The 22394-nt window shown below is 45.2% G+C and overlaps 1 protein-coding gene across 1 annotated transcript in view; it reads right to left on the reverse strand.

Annotated features, from left to right (window-relative positions):
- The window catches only part of TMTC2 (transmembrane O-mannosyltransferase targeting cadherins 2), a 340813-nt gene extending 319098 nt beyond the window's left edge, over nucleotides 1–21715 (reverse strand). Inside the window, exon 1 of the mRNA XM_068170528.1 lies at nucleotides 21276–21715. Within this exon, the coding sequence (XP_068026629.1) occupies nucleotides 21276–21358 (83 nt within the window). The 5' untranslated portion in view covers nucleotides 21359–21715. The remainder of the gene's footprint in view (nucleotides 1–21275) is intronic.
- Between the last annotated feature and the right edge of the window lie 679 nt (nucleotides 21716–22394).

Below are 22394 nucleotides of genomic sequence, written 5' to 3' on the forward strand. Positions count from 1 at the left end.
CTGTCTTCAGCCACACTGTTTTATCCATTGTCCTTTCCCCCCCCTTCCAAAATAATTATCTCTTCAGTCCACATAGTGTCTTTCTCCTTGAATGGCCCTAACTCTATTAACTAGGCCATTGCTCATTTTTCCTACTTGGGTTCCAGCGTCTGTTTTCTATATGTGTCTTATTAGCTTTCCATTGTAGGAAACATGAGAGAAGAAAACCACCCAGGGAGACAGGGAACAGGTTAGAAAAGCAAGCTGATAACTCATGAAAGGCTGGAGTGAAACCCATGAAGACCTCTCTGGACAGGCTTCATGGGTACCCTCTGACCAGATTATCAGCACTGGTTGCTTATACCCACTTACACCACAAGCGGTTACCTCTTTCAGACCTCTTGCCCATGCTGATAGCACGACTGATCTCAGGTTTGTTTCAGTGAAGAAAGTACCCTTGGGCTCAATAGTTTGACCCAACTTGGCTCACTACAACAGAAGCAATTGAGAATGACCGATTCCAGGGTTAATGTTTCTGTCAGCAAACAGCAGCAGCTTTCACACACCGAGAGCAATTTTTCATCTGGTTTGTGTACTGGTTTTGGATCTTCTTCATCCCACAAAACCTAGGACTCACCAAGAGGTACGCCCTATTTCACCCTTGTTACACCTTCTGCCTTGCTTTCTCCAGACCTTCCATCACCATGTTTAGATTAGAATAAACCAGGTTGGAAGAGACCTTCAAGATCATCGCATCCAACCTATCATCACCTAATCAATTAAACCATGCAAACATGCACCTGCAAACAACATAGCACCACCACACATACACTGCCCCTTTTCCATGCACTGCTCTTCACATACCTTTCTGTTTGAAGCTCCCAGGGACAGAAAATATCTCCTTAAGTGCTCCTGAAAGCACCCTAAAGTATCCCTGCCTACCCAGTGTGATAATGTACCTGCAGTGAATGGAATTGCATCAAGCATCTTATCCCCTTAAATCTTAACAGCCACAAACACTGAGAGGGAAATGCCCCAGACATCCGTGTACAGCAGCTGAAAGGCTCTGTACTAAGGTAAACCTCCTATTGCCTTGTGCAACTCTTTTTCTTACTCACCCACCACACCAAGTATTCCCTGTCTATTCCCTGAACAATCAGCAGGATAATTAAGTTAATGTTTCCTCTCTTCTCCAAACACACAGGCAATATTAGCCTCCAACTTCTGCACCCACCTGTAAGAAGAGAGAGCGCAAAGACAAAAGGAAAGTTTGCAGCCTGAATCCAACCTCATTAGGAATCATGTTTCTCCCATCACTGGTGTTTAAAGCCATTCAGTGAGGGGAGAAATAGCCTCAAGAGCATGCCAAAACGAAGTCATTTAAAAGAAAGTAGAGTACCTATTATTTTCTGAAGACCTCAATGTTTCTCTCTTTACACGAGTTCATCACACAATAGAGCAGCTTGAGTTCAAAGGGGAATTAGGCTTCAGCTTTTTCGTATGCTGCAGGTAAAAGGAGTAAGCATGCACAAAGGGCGTTTGATAACATTATATGCACATACCCTATTGTGTAACTGTTTCCATAGGCACGAAGCACTGTCAGGCTGCCATAAGACTTCATGCTAATTGCTTGGTTGTGTATGTGTTGTGAAATGTAAATTAGGACTCCCTCAAAAACCTGGAAATCTCACAGGATTAAGGGGACCGTCATTCAAATAATATTTCTCACCAAGAAACCTGAAACTGGGTTCTGCAAAGATGCTCTGCACAAAGAGTGACAGAGATCTGTTATGTGACAGCTGTTTTGCTGCATGTGCAGCTCCAAATCAAACCTGCAAACGCATGTAACATCTGGAGGGGAGAGCCTCAGATGGCAACAAGCGTCACAGCCATGGTAAAACCCACAGTGCCTCTCTATCAAGCATGATATGAAATGAAGTAGTTAATACACATGTTGATTACAACAGCTGTCAATTACAAATACTGCATGACTCCTATGATTAAGTGGCATACTAGGAGGGGGAGGGAGCTGGCCTGTAACTTCTATTTTTACCTCCCCCTTCCAAAGGTAAGAGGCTCCCACTCCGTTCTTCTGAGTAACAAACTGCAATAATGATACCAATTCCTTACATGCACTTGTGCCAAAAAGATGTAAAATAAAAATATATTACAAGAACAGCCTGTAAATATTTTCACTGCTTCATTATTTAGGCCCAACCAAGCGTTTTATGAATTGTAGTTACTTATGATGTTTTATATTCTCCGTGTTTGTTCATGCCCAAAAGATTCACCTACTTCCTCACTGCGGCTCTCCCATCACGCAGCAGCGAGACAGGTCAGGCTTCAATCTGTGTCACAAGGGTCTTATTCTCATCTCCTTGCAGGCTCTCTATCCTGCAAACACTTAGCCATGTGTTCAACTTTATGTATACAAGCAGCCTCACTGAACTCATTCATGAAATTCTAGCCTTAAACTGCCACAGGCTTTAACATTGACTTCAGTTGGACCCAGATTACATCTAATGGGACGATTTACATCTGAAAAGCCAAACACCAGTCCAAGTCTTTGTAAAACTGAAGTCCCAAGTGCAAAGCCAAAGCATACACTGCCATTTTATCTCCTACTGGCACATAAGGCCTACAAAATTATTTGCTTTTATCTTGACCTTAACTAAGTTAGGACACAATAAACAGATCATCGCTAAAGGTGATTATTAGGTTGTGCTCCTTTTCCCTTTTGGCTATCACTGCAGAGACTACCCACCATCGCCAATCTACTCAATCTTTCCATTCCAAAAAGCATGAGATAGTTAACACACATTCATTATCAGGGGAGACCTTCTTGCTCTCTACAACTACATGAAGGGAGGCTGTAGCCAAGTGGGGGCTGGTTTCTTCTCCCAGGCAACCAGCACCAGAACCAGAGGACACAGTCTCAAGCTGCACCAGGGGAGGTTTAGGCTGGAGGTTAGGAAGAAATTCTACACAGAGAGAGTGATTGCCCACTGGAATGAGCTGCCAGAGGTGGTGGTGGAGTCACCATCTTTGGAGGTGTTTAAGAAGAGACTGGATAGGGTGCTTGGTGCCATGGTTTAGTTGATTAGGTGGTGTTGGATGATATGTTGGATGTGATGATCTCAAAGGTCTCTTCCAACCTGGTTAATTCCATTCTATTCTATCTAGGCACAAACATTGACTTTGCTTAGCTGGAGAGTTCATTTGCTCATTTGAACTTCAGAAAAAGACTACATTTCAAGCAGTTACAAGAGATGAGCAGACCGAGTAAACCGCCGTTTTCTTTCCATAGTTCTAGCACCAGCAATATTCAACCAATCTAAATTGAATCCAATTAAATCAAGGTTTACTCAGTTCCTGAACCAATAGCTGAAATATAATCTCTGCACTTGCTTCCTTATTCAGTTTTATTGGGCAGTGTGAGGTGACCCAAGTACCTAACTTACAACCTTCAGCAGAAAAAGGAAACCCCAAAACTGCCAAGTCAACAGAGATCCTTTGCTGCAGAAAGTAAAGCCATAGAAGTTCCTGCTGCACAAGAATTAATGCTGAAATTCAGAGCAATGATTAAAGAAATAAAGACTGTCTGAATACAAAAGAAACTTCTTTTTTCTGATTATAGAATCATAGAATTGTCCAGGCCAGAAGACACCTCCAAAGTGCATCTAGTCTGACCTCCCCACACTCAGTACGGGCATCCCCAACCAGATCAGGCTGCCCAGGGCCTCACCTTGACTATCTCCAGTGAAGGGGCCTCAACCACCTCCCTAAGCAACCTGTTCCAGTGTTCCACTACCCTCATAGTAAAGAGCTTTTTCACCATACTGCTTACTAGATGTATGAGCTTACAAATTCACAAGGGTATGATGTGACACTAATTTAATCACTATGTTGGAAGACTCATTGATTGCAGGGTCAATCCCTTCACTCTCTCCATGACCCACAGTGCTGGTGCAGACATAAGATAGGCATAGCAAGTGTACACAAGATGTTCACCATACTGCTTACTAGATGTATGAGCTTAGAAACTCCCAAGGGTATAATGTGATACTGATTTAATCACTATGTTGGAAGACTCATTGATTGCAGGGTCCATCCTTTCACTCTCTTCATGACCCATAGTGCTGGTGCAGACATAAGATAGGCATAGCAAGTGTACATGAGATGTTCACCATACTGCTTACTAGATGTATGAGTTTAGAAACTCCCAAGGGTATAATGTGACACTAATTTAATCACTATGTTGGAAGACTCATTGATTGCAGGGTCCATCCCTTCACTCTCTCCATGACCCATAGTGCTGGTGCAGACATAAGATAGGCATAGCAAGTGTACATGAGATGAAAAATATGTCTGATATTAAAGGTGCAATTAAATATTTATCTTAATGTAACCTTCCTGTTATGAGCAGGGTTCTTTTGCATTTTACAAGACAAAACAGCATGATAAGCAGTCTTCCTTGAGCAGCTTTTTCTACAAGTTAACTTACTCTTAGCAAAAGACAAACTGATACAATTCCAGGTCCATGCTAAGAATCACTACAATATCTGCTCTTCCTTAACAGGACTGTGCTCTGCTACTTCACATAAACAAATGGGAAACTAATACTCTCTGCTCACTGATATTTTTTCAGCCACACATAGCAGCACATAAAAGTATTAACATTGTGAGTTTTCACACAGATGTTTCCCCACAATTTCTTATCTTGAAAGAGGTATGCACAATGAAATGCTCTCAGTGCCCTTGTTCGAGCAAAAATACGCAGCCTTCACTCCCACTGTGCTACACAAAGACTAGATGTCCCTAAAGCCTTGTCCACACTAAGATCCAGTGCAATTTATACCTGAAGCAGAACTGTTTAAACTACAATACAGCAGAAGGAAGTAAAATTTCAGTGAACTGATTTTGATCCCACCCGTTACTAAAAATTCTCATCCACATCATTTAGATTTCTCCTTAAATATCTCACTGAAAGAATGAGACCTAAGTAGGGAAAACTTTTATATGTTATTCACCAGGGATGTGAGCTTCTTGAGTGGGGTTTGGTTTTAGAATAGAATAAACCAGGTTGGAAGAGACCTTCAAGATCATCGCGTCCAACCTATCATCCAACACCACCTAATCAACTAACCCATGTAACCAAGCACCCTGTTAAGTCTCCTCCTGAACACCTCCAGTGACGGCGACTCCACCACCTCCCCGGGCAGCCCATTCCAATGGGCAATCACTCTCTCTGTGTAAAACTTCCTCCTGACCTCCAGCCTGAACCTCCCCTGGCGCAGCCTGAGACTGTGTCCTCTTGTTCTGGTGCTGGCTGCCTGGGAGAAGAGACCAACCTCTGCCTGTTTACAATCTCCCTTCAGGTAGTTGTAGAGAGCAATAAGGTCACCCCTGAGTCTCCTCTTCTCCAGGCTAAGCAGCCCCAGCTCCCTCAGCCTCTCCTCCTAGGGCTTGTGTTCCAAGCCCCTCACTAACTTCGTTGCCCTTCTCTGGACTCGTTCCAGCAAGTCAACCTCCTTCCTAAACTGAGGGGCCCAGAACTGGACACAGGACTCGAGGTGTGGCCTAACCAGTGCAGTGTACAGGGGCAGAATGACCTCCCTGCTCCTGCTGGCCACACTGTTCTTAATGCAGGCCAGGATGCCATTGGCCCTCCTGGCCACCTGGGCACACTGCAGGCTCATGTTCAGCCTACCATCAACCAGCACCCCCAGGTCCCTCTCTGCCTGGCTGCTCTCCAGCCACTCTGACCCCAGCCTGTAGCACTGCATGGGGTTGTTGTGGCCAATGTGCAGAACCCCGGCACTTGGATGTGTTAAATCTCATGCCCTTGGACTCTGCCCATCTGTCCAGCCTGTCAAGGTCCCTCTGCAGAGCCTCTCTACCCTCTAGCAGATCAACTCCTGTCCCCAGCTTGGTGTCATCAGCAAATTTACTGATGATAGACTCAATGCCCTCATCCAGATCATCAATAAAGATGTTAAAGAGGATGGGGCCCAGCACTGATCCCTGTTTTAGTTGCTTTTCTACTCTTACATGTTCATTTTAATGAGCAAATAAGCCAGTGGATGCCTTGCAGTTTTAAAGGTTATATGTCACTGGAGGTGTTTAAGAGGAGACTGGATGAGGAGCTTGGTGCCATGGTTTAGTTGATAAGATTGTGTTGGGTGATAGGTTGGACTCTATGATCTCAAAAGTCTTTTCCAACCTTGTCTGGTCTATTAATAAAGTGTTCTTGATTCTGCAATCCTATGATCTTCTCCATATTTATATTTACCTGTGTCTTAGCTCTTTATTGTCATGCTCTGCAATCATTTTACTTATTCAGAAAGCAAGAGCATAATGTCAGGATTCAGTAGTAAGTAAATGAGTTTTAAACCTTTTTCCTCTAAAATAAGCTCCTACACTTTTTTTTACATCATTAACAACCAGCACAGTGCTAACAAAGCAAACCTCCTTGCCTATGTAGTAAGTTGGATACAAGAAGCCTTACACGTTTCAGTCTGCAAGATGTTCAGAATATGCCAAGCACTGAGGCAGGTTTGTAGATTTAAATGTCACACATTGCATGTGGTTTCTGGAAACGGTGCATAAAAGAGTGGTACCTTGCTTCAAGCTACTGCATCAGAGCCTCTCAAGATATGTATATTACACACATCACCATGGTACCTGTGGACCTGCACTATTCAATTTCCCTGCTTAGACAAGAAGACTCCTCCAACACTATCCCCAAGGAGCACGGAGATGTAGAGCTGTATAAAGCACACCTTCCCTTTCCATGCAAAACGACCCAATTTCCATACACACGAAGTCAACAGCTCAGAATTACATTACTTTGGGCACACATCTTCAGGTCAGATGGAGAAAATACCACCACAGGTATTCCTATACAGGCAGTATTTTAATCATTCTTCAAAAGAGTAAAATGTCAAATATTTATACTCACTAGTACTGCAAGCTAGCAGATTAGGTATGTGGCACACAAGCAGGTGAAAGCCAATATTCCTTAAGGCCTTATTTTTGGGGGGGGGAAATCTTTTCCCTCCATTCAGCAGACACTCTCCCAGCCCCAAAATAGAGAGGCCTTTCATTGTTTTCCAAAAGGATTGCACACATTGATTGAAATTGGAACATTGAAGAAAAAAATGAAAGAGCTGACTGTCCCCTAGAGGAACACAGTTTCCTGCAAAATCTCTCACAGGTTTACTGAGCCACAGCACATCAGTTTTGTCTGCTTATAAGCATCACCTTTTTCATTAATATCCCTATATTATTTTCTTTGTCAAGTGCTAGATGCAGGCTCTTAAATTCCAGAGGACTGGCTAGCTTCCTGCTCCCTGGACATTCAATCGTTCCTTTTGCTTTTAACCCTGTATCAGCCAGGCATTAAGTTCCAAAGATGCAGGTCCATTCTAAATCAGAATAATTCAGGGTTCTGCTTTAGAGGCATACAAACATACCAATTCAACATTAATCAGAACAGAATCAGTGAAACTTCTTTTGACTAAAAAGTACTACACTGCTACAGTAGATCACACTCAAGAGAAGCCATGGCCAAGCTGCTCTGATTAAAACAGCATCCAGACATCTATCAATTCTACAGAAAGGCAAAAGCATACAGAGCAACTTCCACTGAACTTCTTCAACCCTAAGCCATCATTTTTGAATAGCCAGATGCCCCTATCAAGGCTCAAGCCATGCTGAACCAGTCAGTGCAACAGACCCTGCTAAAGATGCAGCTTTGGCTGCCAAGAGCTTGCAATCACATTACAAGCAGGAACAAGGAGGGAAGAAGCAGAATGAGTAAAAGATGTAATGAATGATTTGCACAACAGCTCAAGGCACATCCAGATACACAGCCTCAGGCCTGTTTGGGTGGAGAAGGCTTTCATCCTGGGCTTTATCTGAATAGAATAGACTAGGTTGGAGGAGACCTTCAAGATCATCACGTCCAACCTATCATCCAACACCAACCAACCAACTAAACCATGCAACCAAGCACCCTCTCAAGTCTCCTCCTCAACACCTTCAGTGATGGCGATTCCACCACCTCCTCGGGCAGCCCATTCCAACGGGCAATCCTGACCTCCAGCCTAAACCTCCCCTGGCACAGCCTGAGACTGTGTCCTCTTGTTCTGGTACTGGTTGCCTGGGAGAAGAGACCAACCTCTGCCTGTTTACAACCCCCCTTCAGGTAGTTGTAAACAGCAATAAGGTCACCCCTGAGTCTCCTCCTCTCCAGGCTAAGCAACCCCAGTTCCCTCAGCCTCTCCTCATAGGGCTTGTGTTCCAAGCCCCTCACCAACTTCTCTGGACACGCTCCAGCAAGTCAACATCCTTCCTAAACTGAGGGGCCCAGAACTGGACCCAGCCATAGTCCATAATGCACATCACCACAACAACCATTTCCACCACACTACCTGAAGCTACATAGTGCTGGTGGCCCAGGATAAGCACGACCATGTCTGGCAGCAAACAGCAGTGGAGATGGTACTGAGGTGATCCACCTTGGGTTTTGCTCTTTAGCATGAAGCCAGCAACGTGAGGAACCACTTTCTTTGGGGCCTTCTCCCATATTTAAGCCTTTATCTTCTAAAAAAAAAAGTGTATTTTGAGAAGCCTGCAGAAGCATGATGTTCATTAAAAATAAGCACCAACATTTTTAACAAGCCAACTGTTTTACATACAAGGGACAAGTAATGCACTGTGAAATGGAATGGAACATACAGCTATGACATTTTACACAAATAGAAAATTTATTCAAGCATACAGGTGTCATAAAGAAGCTATAAAGAAAAGTTTGTGCTACAAAATGGAAGCTGCTACACACAAGAATGCTATTTTATTTGATTCAGGTTTTTTTCCCCCCATCATTCTCAGTACTTTTGCTTTCAGCAGGCCTTGTTTACACAGCTATGCTGCATTTGCCTATTTTTGGCACTGGAACTTTAATTCAGATCAAAGTGCTTCTAAAAAGCCTACGTTTTCTTCTGCTTAGATACCAAAAAAAAGTAAAAGATCAGAAGCTTAATTACAAATAATTAATTAAAAAGGACACTTCTCTTCTGCAATTAACAGCAATTTGGCAAGACCAATCCTACTTTTCCCACACAAGCCAAACCACACCAAGAAACCTTTAGAAGTTTCCCCAAGTACAACTAAAATTGTTTCAGGAAAATGAAGTGCATGCAGCGAGGCTTCAATGAATTTATTATAAAGAAATTCTTGTTATAATTTAGTATTTTGCAGCAAGAAAACACACAGATAGATGCATACCACACTGAGAAGTGCACAGTAACTCCACAGTATGGTTTTTTGGCATAGAAGAGTTGAGGAGGAGTTGGAGGATAAAGTCTAGTTGGAAGCCTGTGACTAGTAGAGTCCCTCAAGGATCAGTACTGGGACCAATTCTATTCAATACCATAGTATCAGTCAGGGTTGGAAGGGACCACAAGGATCATCTAGTTCCAACCCCCCTGCCATGGGCAGGGACACCCCACACTAGATCAGCCTGGCCAGAGCCTCGTCCAGCCTGGCCTTAAACACCTCCAGGGATGGGGCCTCAACCACCTCCCTCAACAACCCATTCCAATATATTCATAAACAACTTGGATGAGGGCAAAGAGTGCACTGTCAGCAAGTTTGCTGATGACACAAAGCTGGGCAGAGTGGCTGACACACCAGAGGGTTGTGCTGTCATTCAGCAAGACTTACCCAGGGAGAAATTGAATGAAATTCAACAAGGGCAAGGGTAGAGTCTTGCACCTAGGAAAGAACGACCCCAGGGATCAGTATAGGTTGGGGACTGACTGCTGGAGAGCAGTGAAGGGGAAAAGGACCTGGGGGTCCTAGGGGATGGGAGATTGACCATGAGCCAGTAATGTGCTGGTCAATGCCATTTTGGGGTATATTAGAAGGGCTGTGGTCAGTAGGTGGAGAGAGGTTCTCCTCCCCCTCTACTCTGCCCTGGTGAGGCCACATCTGGAGTATTGTGTCCAGTTCTTGGCTCCTCAGTTCAAGGAGGACCTCAGGTAACTGCCTGAAAGAGGCCAGTGCAGAGCCACAAAGATGAGTAAGGGAGTGGAAGATCTTCCTTATGAGGAGAGACTGAGGGAGCTGGGGCTCCTTAGCTTGGAGAAGGGGAGACTGAGGGGTGACCTCATTCATGTCTATAAAGATGTAAAAGGTGAGGGCCAAGAGGATGGAGTCAGGCTCTGTGTGGTGATGCCAAATAACAGGACAAGGGGCAATGGGTGGAAGATGAGGCATAGGAGGTTCCATGAAAACATGAGGAAACATTTTCTTCCCCCAGTGAGGGTGACAGAACACTGGAGCAGGCTGCCCAGGGGGGTTGTGGAGTCTCCCTCTCTGGAGATATTAAAAACCCACCTGGATGTGTTCCTGTATGATCTGCTCTAGGTGATCCTGCTCTGGCAGTAGGGTTGGACTGGATGATCTTTCAAGGTCCCTTCCAGCCCCTGGCATTCTGTGGGAGTTGGAAGGATGCATGGAAGGCCATAGAAAGGGTGGCAGAAAGACAACAACCTTGCTGTAGACTCACAAACCAAACCATCATGAAGTTTCACACATTACTTTTGAGATGCCCAAGACTATTCACAGTGAAAATCTGGCATCAACAAGGCCATCCAGGCCAATACAGAGAGACATAATCCAAGACATTAAATATTTTGCTTATTTTAGTGGTATCTAGAAGGCTGACGTACAGCACACAAAATAAGGCTTCTTAAGATCCTGCCTCACTTCTGAGGATAATTTCTTCATCTTATTAAAATAATGAAAGCACTGCTGTCACATTAAACAGTCAAATCAAATAAATACAGTAGCAAGCATAAGAGAAGGCATGACAGCACCTTCGTGTTCCCTAACTGCTGGAAATAAGAGGATAGGACACAGCACAATGTTCCTTCAAAAATATTTTTTATCTGTACAGAAAAATAAATCCATTTTTAAGAAGCATATGAAGCATGAAAATAGAGTATATAAAAGCTTATAACCTACAGAACAACAGCTACAAGTGGATTCTTCCACCCACTGAAGGCAGTGTGGGCTCCTTCCACTTCAGTAAGGAAAGTCCTGTGTTATTCGGGGCTAGGAAAGCTGCGCTAATGGTCAGAGGTGACTGCAGGCATCTTGTCTGAATTTCCTACTGGACCTAACCCCCTCCTCAAAGTAGCCCAGTACAAGCCCACTCAAAACAAAAGAGCCAGCCAAATACAACTGATCCTGACTCAGGAACTTTGTCAGGCTGTAAAACAAAACCAAGAACATTCCAATGTTACCGTAGCACTGCAACATCACATAAAGGCTGAAAGCAGCAGCAGCAGCAGCCTGCAGAAGAGAAACAGCACTGTACTAAACAGTCTATAAAGGCAGATGCATTGTGTGCTCTAAAAAGCAGCATTTTTAAGTGTAGCACTTCATATTCTGCTTTGCATATTGGGCAGTGAGATGCCCCTGTGACTTCTCAAAGGCCCATCAGCAAAAACACTCTCTGAAAATGATGAAATCAAACCACACACACAAAAAAGACAAAGTCCCAGAAGTGGCTGGTGGCTTTTTTAGAAAGAATTCCCACTTCAAAGTTTCATGTTAGAAATGGTTGCAGAAAACAAAATGATTCTGGACTAGGAGTTCTACTTTTCCCCACACTGCCTCCAAAGTGTTAACCTATTACTTTGCAATACAGCAAACTGCAGGTTTCATTTCAGAGTGACCACTAAAAGCCTGTCAAATGTATAGACTTGAATATACAAAGAACTTCAGCAGGAAACTCATCTCCTCACTTACAGCACTGACACCAGTTTGAACTCTGAGCACGCTAAAACACACCTCAGGGAAACACTCCAGGCTGGAAGACAGGCACAGGAATCACTACAAGACACGTGGGTCCACAACAGAGACCAGCCACACACTGAATATTCAGTTAAAATGATGTTGGGGAAGATCACCTGGGTCAACCTTCTAGCAGCAACTTCAGCACACCATGCTCATGAAGTCATTCATTTCCTATTGTTAGAATCTGGATGAAGCCACCTCAAGGGGTTCTTTGATAAAACCAGTTTGATGCTGGTTGGGTAGATCTTGGGGCTCGCCTTTAACTGTGACACTCCACTGTAAGAGGCTTACTGATGCCTATATACAGACAGGTTTATTTCCCTGGTTCCAGTGTTAATCTCAGAGTCAACACAGAATGTGTTGAGTTGGAAGGGACCTTAATGACATAGTTACAACCCCCCTGAGTGGGCAGGGACACCTCCTACTAGAGCAGGTTGCTCAAAGCCTGGTCTCAAACGCTTCCAGGGATGAGGCATCCACAACTTCTCTGGGCAGATTTACAGTGTCTCACCACCCTTGTAGTAAAGAACTTCTTCCTAATGCCCAATCTCTACCATGCTCTAGTTAAAAATCATTAACCCTTGTCCTATCACCACAAACCCTTATAAACAGTCCCTCTACAGCTTTCCTCTCCCAACAGCCTTCTCCTCTCCAGGCTGAATATGCCCAACTCCCTCAGCCTGTCCTCACAGGAGAGGGAAAGGAATAGAAGAGGAATAGACTGGACCAGGTTGGAAGACACCTTTGAGATCGAGTCCAACCCATCATCCAACACCATCTAATCAACTAAATCATGGCACCAAGTACCTCATCCAGTCTCTTCCTAAACACCTCCAGTGATGGTGACTCCACCACCTCCCTGGGCAGCACATTCCAATGGCCAATCATTCTTCCTAACCTCCAGCCTAAACCTGGTGCAGCTTGAGACTGTGTCCTCTTGTTCTGGTGCTGGTTGCCTGGGAGAAGAGACCAACCCCCACCTGGCTACAACCTATCTCAGGGCAATAAGGTCTCCCCTGAGCCTCCTCTTCTCCAGGCTAAGCCACCCCAGCTCCCTCAGCCTCTCCTCACAGGGCTGTGCTCCAAACCCCTCCCCAGCTTTTGTTGCCCTTCTCTGGACACATTCCAGCAACTCAACATCTTTCCTAAACTGAGGGGCCCAGAACTGGACACAGTAACAACATCTAGCGTCTTGGTTTGGGATTTCTTACCCCCACCAGGTAATTCTGTCACCTTAAAATTACCACAAACATCAAACTAGTGTTCGAGTAGAAGAGCATTTCTTACCTCTCTGCTCATACACTGGAACTTGTATGTGCTGGGGTTTTTTTTTAATACCAAAGTAAATAACCACTACCAGCTTCAACAGTCACTGAGCAAAACCTAAGAGCTATTTTAAACAGTATCAACTGAGAAATATTCCCACATAGGAGTTGGAAGCTAGATGCTGTCAAGGCATTCCTGATGCATCACAACGTTGGGAGCCTACGTACTTCTCAGCCTCCTAAAGAAAAATATCTGATTCACAGAGAGCTATCCAGCTCCATGCTACATTTCCTTGCATGAGAGGGAGAGAAAATGCTCAGCAAAGCAATTAAACCTAAAAGTCACACTTCCTCAGAGCAGGTAGCCAAGCAATTGGAAATGCTATGTATGGGAACAAAATGCTATCTCTAACTTGGGACTGCAGGCACTTAGGATGTAGCTATCTTTTATTTATGTATTTGAAAGTGTTCAAAGATTGGTCCCTAAGCACAGGTCATTCTGCAGCAATGATGGGGAAGTGGCACACTGCAGCCTGGCTCCTGCACCTACCACCAGTTACTAATTGGAAGGGTGGTGGGAAGGGAAGACAGGACAGAGATGCAAGAATGGTTTAGGCTGCCGCTGAGTGGGCTTGTTTCCACAACAATTTTGGTCACAGAAATGTGACCCTGTTTCAAGAGTCCTTTTTAAGGACTGAAGTACACAAATTATCATGCTGCATGAGAACAGCATCCAGGCACTGGCAGGGTCTTTACAGTGATAGCTCTGCTACCAATTACTGTGTTGTTTCTCTGAACTAACACCGGACTAGTTGACTGAAAAACATAGGAGTTAAAACTCATACAATCCTCTCATTAGCAAAACAGCCTGGAGCAAAGGTAGGTAGAGAAAAATTTATCCTAGTAATAGGATGCTAAACTCAGAAAAAAAACAACTGTCCTCCCTTGAACCACAGGTCATAGGTCAGGGTGAGATCTTTTGGGTCTGCTGACAGGCTGGTGAATGATACTGGATACCACAGTCGTTTAGCAGTAATGGTTTGTACCATTATGTGGGGAAATACTCAATTACCTGTCAGTCTCTGGCTTCTGAGGCCAGCTGGGACCAGAAGCACTGCTGAAGCCAGCGTGCTTAACTCCTGGAAAGAAGAAAGGGCTCCCAGGTGGTCACTGGTGATCCCTGCACAAAAAATTAATGATCCTTTGTGGCAGACTAATGGGAAGCCTGTCCAGCTCTGAGCTGGAAGGCGGAGGCCAAAAAAAAGACTTGGTCTCAAGTTTTGGGCATACAACAAAAATTCACTGTTCTACTTACTACAGCATTTACTATCTATTTTTAGAGGTCACTCTGATGTTATTCTTTTTTTTTTACAGTTCTTGAAGCATGCATCTGAATAACCCTCTGGGGGGAAAAAAAGTATGGAAAAAATTAAGACAATACGACAAAGCAACTTATGCTGAAAGCACAATATTTCCAGTAAAACAGCAATTAAAAAGATGAAGTGATGAAGGAAAGAAGGGACATGAAGACAGGAAATTAGCATTATTATTATTTACCTCCAATTGAAACCTCCCACTATTGTTAAAAAAAAACAAAAACATGTATCATAGTAGTATCATAGTATCAGTCAGGGTTGGAAGGGACCACAAGGATCATCTAGTTCCAACCCCCCTGCCATGGGCAGGGACACCCCACACTAGACCAGGCTGGCCAGAGCCTCTCTCTCTATCTCTTCATGAAGCCAAGAGGACAACAAAGGCTGAATAACTGTGTCCTAGGGAACTTGAGGATTAGTATTCAAGGAAGCCACTTTTACTTTTTCTCCTTCTTGAAGCTTAACAAGGCCAGGAACAGCTGGGGTGACAGAGCATCAGAGCATATCAACTAGCAACCCCTGATTACAGAGCATAGGTGGCCAAGTTTCATCAGCTTCAAACGGTCTGATTTACTGTTTGGGTTTTTCTCCCTTGAAGTGAAATAGAGATTGACAGATTACTTGATCCTTAGTCGCTGCCCCAGCAATCCAGCATGTTTCTTTGTTTCACAATAAGCTGTCATACCCAAACAACAGCCACTCGCAACTAGCCTGAAGCATCCTTTGAAGACAGAGCCAAAATGCACACCACTGCCTTTGGAGACGCCTGTGACAAGCCATTCACAGGTCCACAAGAGATTTCAACTGTCTTGAAGCAGCAAGCCGAGCAGTAGAGTTGACATATGAAGTAATATTTAGGGTGCAATTCCAAAACCCAATTTCCTCTAGGCTCTTCACGTTTCATTCAACAACAGGCTGGCCTTTGGGGGGGAAATGGTTTGGTATGGCGTTCTGCAGAGAATGAAACTGGGAAAGAAATTACAGGATTTACACCTTCTCCCTCTTACTGGGGAGGGACCACCTGTGCAAGCAATAACATAAACATCTGAAGTCTAGAGGGCTGTCCTGAGATTGCAGGAATAAGACCTAAGAACCTGATCTAGAAGAAGTGAAATGGAATTCTGCTACCATTCTGACTTAAATACCCTGCCCACAGAACAAGCTCCCATTTGAAAGGATAAGGAGAGTTTATATGATCAGTCACCCCAAGCAGGAAAATACAGTGAGTTCAAAGGCTGCTAGGGCCTCAAAGGCAAACAATAGCATTCCACAATCTAGAAAAATTCCAACATTAAAAACCTGAGGGCCAAAGTGTCAGAGAACAAAGAACTTCCAGCATTAAAGTTTGGATATGCAGATAAAATGTTTTTACCTTTCAACCAATTCTTTCAGACAAAAATTTGGGGGGGGAGGGGAAGAGGAGAAGAAAATGGACAGTTTAAATAGGTTTCTTCTTATAAAAAGCAACAACAGTTAACCCAAAAGCTGTGTAAAACCTATAAAATATTTAGATTATGTAAAACTGAATCTCTTCTTGAGGCCAATGTTTTAGGTTTGATTAAATAAAAATAATGAACAGCATCTCTGCCTACAGATTTAGTCTGTTGCTCCAACTATATTTGGAGCAACGTTCACCACAGGTTGCCAGCAGGCTTCCATCTACAGCTTCAGCATTGAATATTTCAGATAAAGAAAGAAATTCCATAAACAAACAGCAAAGTCTGCTTCACTCAACTTCACAGAAAGAAGGGGAGGGGAGAAAAAATCCTAGCAGCCAACAAGGAAGGAAGGGCAAACTTCCAGATGAGGGAAGTAAACGAGCTCTAATTCAGCACTCTCACAGCTATCAGATGGTTAACAAATTGAGATGAGAGACTTCTGAGCGATTTTCACTCTGGCAAACTGAAAGGATTCTGAAGTGCAGCTGGAATACATATGGGAGATGCTGGAGAAAGTGGATCATTTGAATTTGTAACTCCATTGTGTGCTGAAAGAACTTCCTGCAGATGAGGCGCATCCCGCCAGTGACTCAGGGAGACTCTCCGTCTGCTCACAGTCATGAATTTATTCTCTGAACCAGCTACCAGAAGTGACATGGCTTATGTTAGCGTTATATATGCAAGAAGAATCTTAAAATAAAGCCTGCAGGGACATAATTTCCTTTTTGGCTTCAAAAAAATCTCTATCCAACAGCATCTCCACCAAAAAAAAAACCCAACCAAAAAAAACAAACAACACTTTTCGTGAAACTAAGATTCCACATTTTGATCAAAGTGTTTCATTCAGCACAACTTCTTATGCAGAAACACTTCACATCAAAAGCCAAATATATTTTAAGCATTTAAAAATGGAATGGGTATCATATTAATAGATTATTATAATGCCAGGTTCTTCGTGTTAGCTAATCAGTTCCTGGTTTGCTAGCTTGATACTCAACCTGAACACTAGGTAGGCACAGTTAATCAGGCATCTTCAGGGATTAAAATCCCTGCTTCACATGCAAGTTATCTTTATGGTAATTTGAAATGAGTATATGTAAGGTGCAACAGAAAGAAGAAAAATAGATAACTCTACAGAGAAACAATTCAAGTCTCCCATCTCCCCACTTTTCCTCACTACCACCAGCCTCACCGCTGGAATTCAGAAGATTGCAGCCACCTGCAAACTGGATCTGCTGAAAGCTGCTGGGAAAGGTGTACCTGAAGCTGAAAAATTGTGAGCAGATGACAAAAAAGGGTCATAAGCATCACAGATGTAAATTAATAACCAAATATACACACACAACAAGGAGACAGATGGCAAGCAATTTTCCCCAGTGTACTTACACTTGTTCTTCTAGTGCACGTATTTGGGTCACTTGCTAGATTAAATCTCATGTGGCAGACCTAACACAGAGGTACTGTCGAATGTGTACAGGCTGGGCCTATTTTTAAATGATGCAAGGCTGACACTACAGGGTGAAGGCATTTGTCAGGATTTCTTCAATGCAGTTTGCAGTATTGCCTGGTTACTTTCAAACAAGGCTGTTGGATATTTTCTACCATCGACAAGGCTGCCCCATTGAGGCCTGCTAAATAAAATGCAGCACGAGCTAGAAAAAGTTGGTCATCGCTACCAAATCTCACTGAAGAGTTCTGCACAGAGACAGACAAATCTCTGCATGTTTTCAAGAGAACAAATTCTATCAGTGTGCCACAGAGAAAATGCAGTGCTCAAGTTTAAAGACTCATATTAACACTCTCCTTAAAAACATGCCTTTCTCCTGGCATTTGGGAGGAGAAAGGAACACCTCATCCATTGAGTTGCTTTTGATGTGTCAGCTGTAGCAAGGCATGACCTCTGATATGCAGAGCACTAAATCTTCCACACCCCAGCTATTAACTGACAGTGACCTGTCTGTTTCAGCACAGGTCACACGAAGCACTAAAACTTCAATGCAAGGCACGCACAGGTCAAATCGCCTAGTTTTGGGGAGGCTTAAACGGCAGGGGAAAATAATTACACGGACGTGCAAACCTAATGGCAGCACTGTGTTTCCATCCTGCAATACTGGTAGATAACACCATGAAACACGCACTGCATGCAGAGATCAGCCCCCCTTTAATCTGGTGAGAAGCTGGATTTAACACAGTGCAACAAGCAAGATCTTCAGTACACCCGCAGGATAGAAACTGCATTTCTCCCTACCCTCTGCTATCAGTTCCAAGATGATTTTGCTCAGCAAAAAATAAACGTTTATAAACAACCAATGTGAGACCACTGAGGCATTAGACCAACATCTAAACATTCCTCCCCCACCTCTTCTCGCATTCATCTCTTCTTTTGGGTTACTGCATGGAGCTTCAAATAAAATAAGAAGCAGTAATAGGAGGGGAAAATAATTATTTGTTCCTAGGTTAACAAGGAGGTTTTGAGTTGGGGGAGGAGAATTTCCCTCTAGTAATCTATACATGGGACTAGGAAATATCACAGCTGTTTGTAAGAATCACAGTAGCAGAGAACAGAGGGGCAAAAGCTTGCGTTCTCTAGGTCCACATTTGCACTGATTGTGTGCGTGCCACACATCTGTCTTGCTAGAGGGAAGCACTAAGTTAAGCAGCCTAACGCTGAAAAGTAAGAATGTATACATTTGCTTACTCCTTCAGGCTTTAAACTCATTCAATTTCAGTTTAATTGGGTGAAGAAACAAAATATTGAATCCTTTGATACAGTCCTAAAGACCAAACTGCAAGGCAAGCCTGTTATATCACTGTCCATACACAAGTCTCTGGTTTGGTGCTGTGCTGCTGCTAAAACACTAAGTTTTACCATTGGAAAATTGATTTTGCTATAAGAAGTTTTTATGATGCCACTTAATCTTACCCAACCCACATAAAAAAAAAATACAGAAAGCAATTACAGACACTCTTTATATAGTAAGCTTGATCACTATATTAAAAAAAGAACAGTCTGATGTAATATCAACATAATGGCAAAGGAAGCAGAGAAAGCTATGGCAATGTGCTACACCCCTGACACAAAACATTGCAGGTTGCCAGTGTAAATGCACAATCTTGATTCACTTAAAGTTAGTAGCAGGATCCATCTCCCACGTGGAGGGCTGCTGTCCTGCAGCTCCAGCATCGACCCCCTTTTTCTAGTATTATGTTTCAAGCCAGCTCCTGCGGGGCAGTGAGATCCTGTGATTACAGCTAAAAGAACACTTAGGGTCTGAGAGCCTGCCTCTTTGAATACATAACCCTTTCTAGTTCAACAATGACTAGCATGCAACAGCCATTTCTGCCCTGCCCTCTCCAGTGCAGAAGTTGAAAACATCCTAAGTAGATGACCCTGCTTAAAGAGATGCCATTAGCTGGCTTTCAGAACACTAGCACATTCTTGAATCTTAGCTACTATGATGAGAAGTACTTTACTTACGAGGTAAGCACATAAACAAAGCAGTATTTTAGAACATCTTTTAAACAGTCCGAGATTAGTAGTAGCAAAGACGGTGCGTAAGTATCTTTTCCACTCTTCCCAAGATGACACTCAAACATCACTGTTTTCCAACTGCATTAAAGCACGCTCAGGCAAAAGCAGGACTAACCTTGACCTCCACATGATTAACACCAGGTAGTACTTCACATTGCTTTCAATGCTTAGCTAATTTCAACTGGCCTGCCAGACGGGCTTATAAGCATGTCCTTAAACAACCCAGTTTTGCCTAAATATTGCAACATATGCTACTTAGGGTTATGTAAATATTCCACAACTCCTGCAGTTCTTAACTGTAACAGGGGAGTTTTAAACAGTGTCAGTGTGTCAAAATATTCACTACTTGCTATTGATCCGACTCAGACCTCGCATTTCAGAATAAAAGCAGAGGTTGGGTTTTTTTTTCTTCTACCCTTTATGAGTTCTATTTTGAGACGTTAAAAAAAAAAAAGGTTTAAGAAAAAAATCATTTCGGGTAATTGGAAGGCTCACAGAAAGCCGAAAAACACTTAATTGCTTCACAAGGCTTCAAGTGCATGTAAATGATCTGAAGGACTGAAGCCCGAATCGCCTCATTCTGCAGCAGACACTGTTCCCAGCCAGAGACCTGGACCAGGACTAACACTTGGCATTTACTTTCAGTATAATGGGTTTAGTAGCAGCAACCCTTGAAACCAGAGAGGGTTTGTTCTGGAAGTGGTGACAGACCCTTAAAGGCGGCAGGTGCACCGCAATACGGCATAAGGGAGGAAAACTCTTAAGTAACTAATTGACTCCAGGACAGTCAGGTTATTTCCCAAGGAAAATACCTAATCACAGACAAAACTGTCCCTTTCACATCCCATCAGCGCGCCGGGAAGTTCAGCCCATCCAGCAACATTTCTCTGCTCAGGCGCATCGCTTATCCCACCTCAGCACGCTTCCTCCCCTTCCTCCTCCCGCACAAAAAGCTCCAAGGCACTACTAACCCTGCTCGGAGAGCTGGCTGGCCGGCACCGTGAACTACACGGAGGGGCACCAGCACACACCCCCTTCCTCTCCCCCACCAAGGCCGCCGAGCCGGGCGGCGGCGGGACGGCCGCTTGCCAGCGCCGCGTGGCCTGCGCCGGCAGAGCAGCTGCCCGCCGCACCCGCGGGAGACGGGCGCTCGCCACCGAGGAGAGGGGCTGACGAAAAGCTGTCAAAGTCAATCCGTGCTCACTTTTTGGATGGTTTAAGTCCAATGGACCATGAAACACCCCAGAACGGTTAATAAGTTTAGCCAAGCGTGCTGTTCGCCCTAATACATTTTAATTACGCATCTGTTTTAATTGTGATCAGATTAAGTCACCGGAAAGGCACTAATGGGAATTTTCGCCGACTGCTAACAGCGCCTTTCAGGAGCTTCTCAGGGCGGGGACGTTCAGGAAACAAGCAGGTAAGACTCCGGCTCAAGCTGGCGGCGGCAGCTGCCCGGTCCCCGCGGCCACCCGGAGGTGCTCGACATCACACAGCGACTTCCCGAGTGGGGTTCGGTCCTGGCACAGCGGGCACCCCACCGCCCCGGCGACACCGCGCATGTGGAATCAGCCCAGGACCTGCGAAGTTAAAGCAGTAGGACCCATCCCACTGGGAAGCGCCGGAGTGGACCAAGACCGCGTGGGAGCTGTCAAAGCCCCGGGAGAGGCGGGCGCCGCCGCGGTCACCAGGATGCGAGAAGCCACCGGTACCCTCCGGCACCGCCCCGGGTACCCCAAGCGGGGCGGCTGCTGCCCCGCTCCCTGCAGGTGGGCAGTCCCCGCCCGCCCGGCCCTGCCACTCCCCACCCTACCTGTCATCGTAGCAGAAGTCGGCGCCCAGGGTGTTGAGGTACAGGGCAAGCCCCAGGGCGCTGCTCAACAACTCCGCGATCATCTCTCCGCCTGCTCTCGCCGCCGCCGCCGCGCTCGCACCGGGGCAGTTCCCCCTGACCGGCCTCCCGGGCCAGCCCCGCCGCCGCTGCCCCTCGCGCCCCCCAGCAGTGCGGAGCGCCGCTCCGTGCTCCACCGGCGGCCGCAGCCTGACGGCGTCCCCCCGCACCTCCGCCGCCCCCTACCCCATGGCAGCGGGGCGAACGGAAGAGACAACGAAGCAAAGCGCGGCCGCTGCCGCCTTCCTCCCGCGGAACCTCGGCAATACCGCGGCTCCCACTCACGCCCGGCCCGCGCCCCCTTTGCTGCCGAGCCGGGCGCCGCCGCCGAGGCTCTGGGAGCGCCCGCGTGGGGCGCCCCGGGTTCCCACCGCGCCTGCGTGCGGACCCGCCCCGCGACCGCCTCTCCACGGCCGCCCCGCCCCGCGCCCCTGCCCCCGCCCCGGACCCCGCGCTGCCCGGGCGGCGCTGCGCCGGCCGCGGCAATGGCAGCGGCGCCGGCGGTTCGTTCGCCGGGCAGGGCTTGCCCCGCTAGCCTGGTACAACCCTTCAAGCATATTCATTTTTTCCCCTTTTCCCTTTCATCCGTTTTATTTTTGTCTGACTCTTTTCTTTCCACCTTTTTTTCTCTCGTGTTTCTTTTCTTCTTCTTTTATTTTTTTTTTAACTCCATTTAACTTTCTTTTCCTTTTTTTCTTCATTTTCCTCTGTACCACTTTCTCCCAGTCTTCCTTCTTCTCCTGTACCATTTTCCTCCTGTTTTCTTCTTTTTGTCCCACCCACTAGCACAGGTCAGATGGAAACTCATTTGTAGGAAAGAGGGGGCCCGATTGGGAGTGGGATGCCAGAGCAGGGGGTTCTATGCTCCCACTTGCTCCTAGCCTGGTATTCCCCTCACTGTCAACACGGACATCAACGGGGAGCTCTTTGCTTCCAGTCAATCAAAACCTAATTAAACCACTGAAACTTGGAAGAAGGAGGCTGGAAATAAACGGGCTCCAAGACAAGGAGCTATGCAAGCTGAAGCTCCCTCAGGGCATG

The sequence above is a fragment of the Melanerpes formicivorus genome, unplaced genomic scaffold, assembly GCF_026170545.1.
Source record: "Melanerpes formicivorus ecotype bairdi unplaced genomic scaffold, bMelFor1.0.p_v2 SCAF_3, whole genome shotgun sequence".
Taxonomy (NCBI): domain Eukaryota; kingdom Metazoa; phylum Chordata; class Aves; order Piciformes; family Picidae; genus Melanerpes; species Melanerpes formicivorus.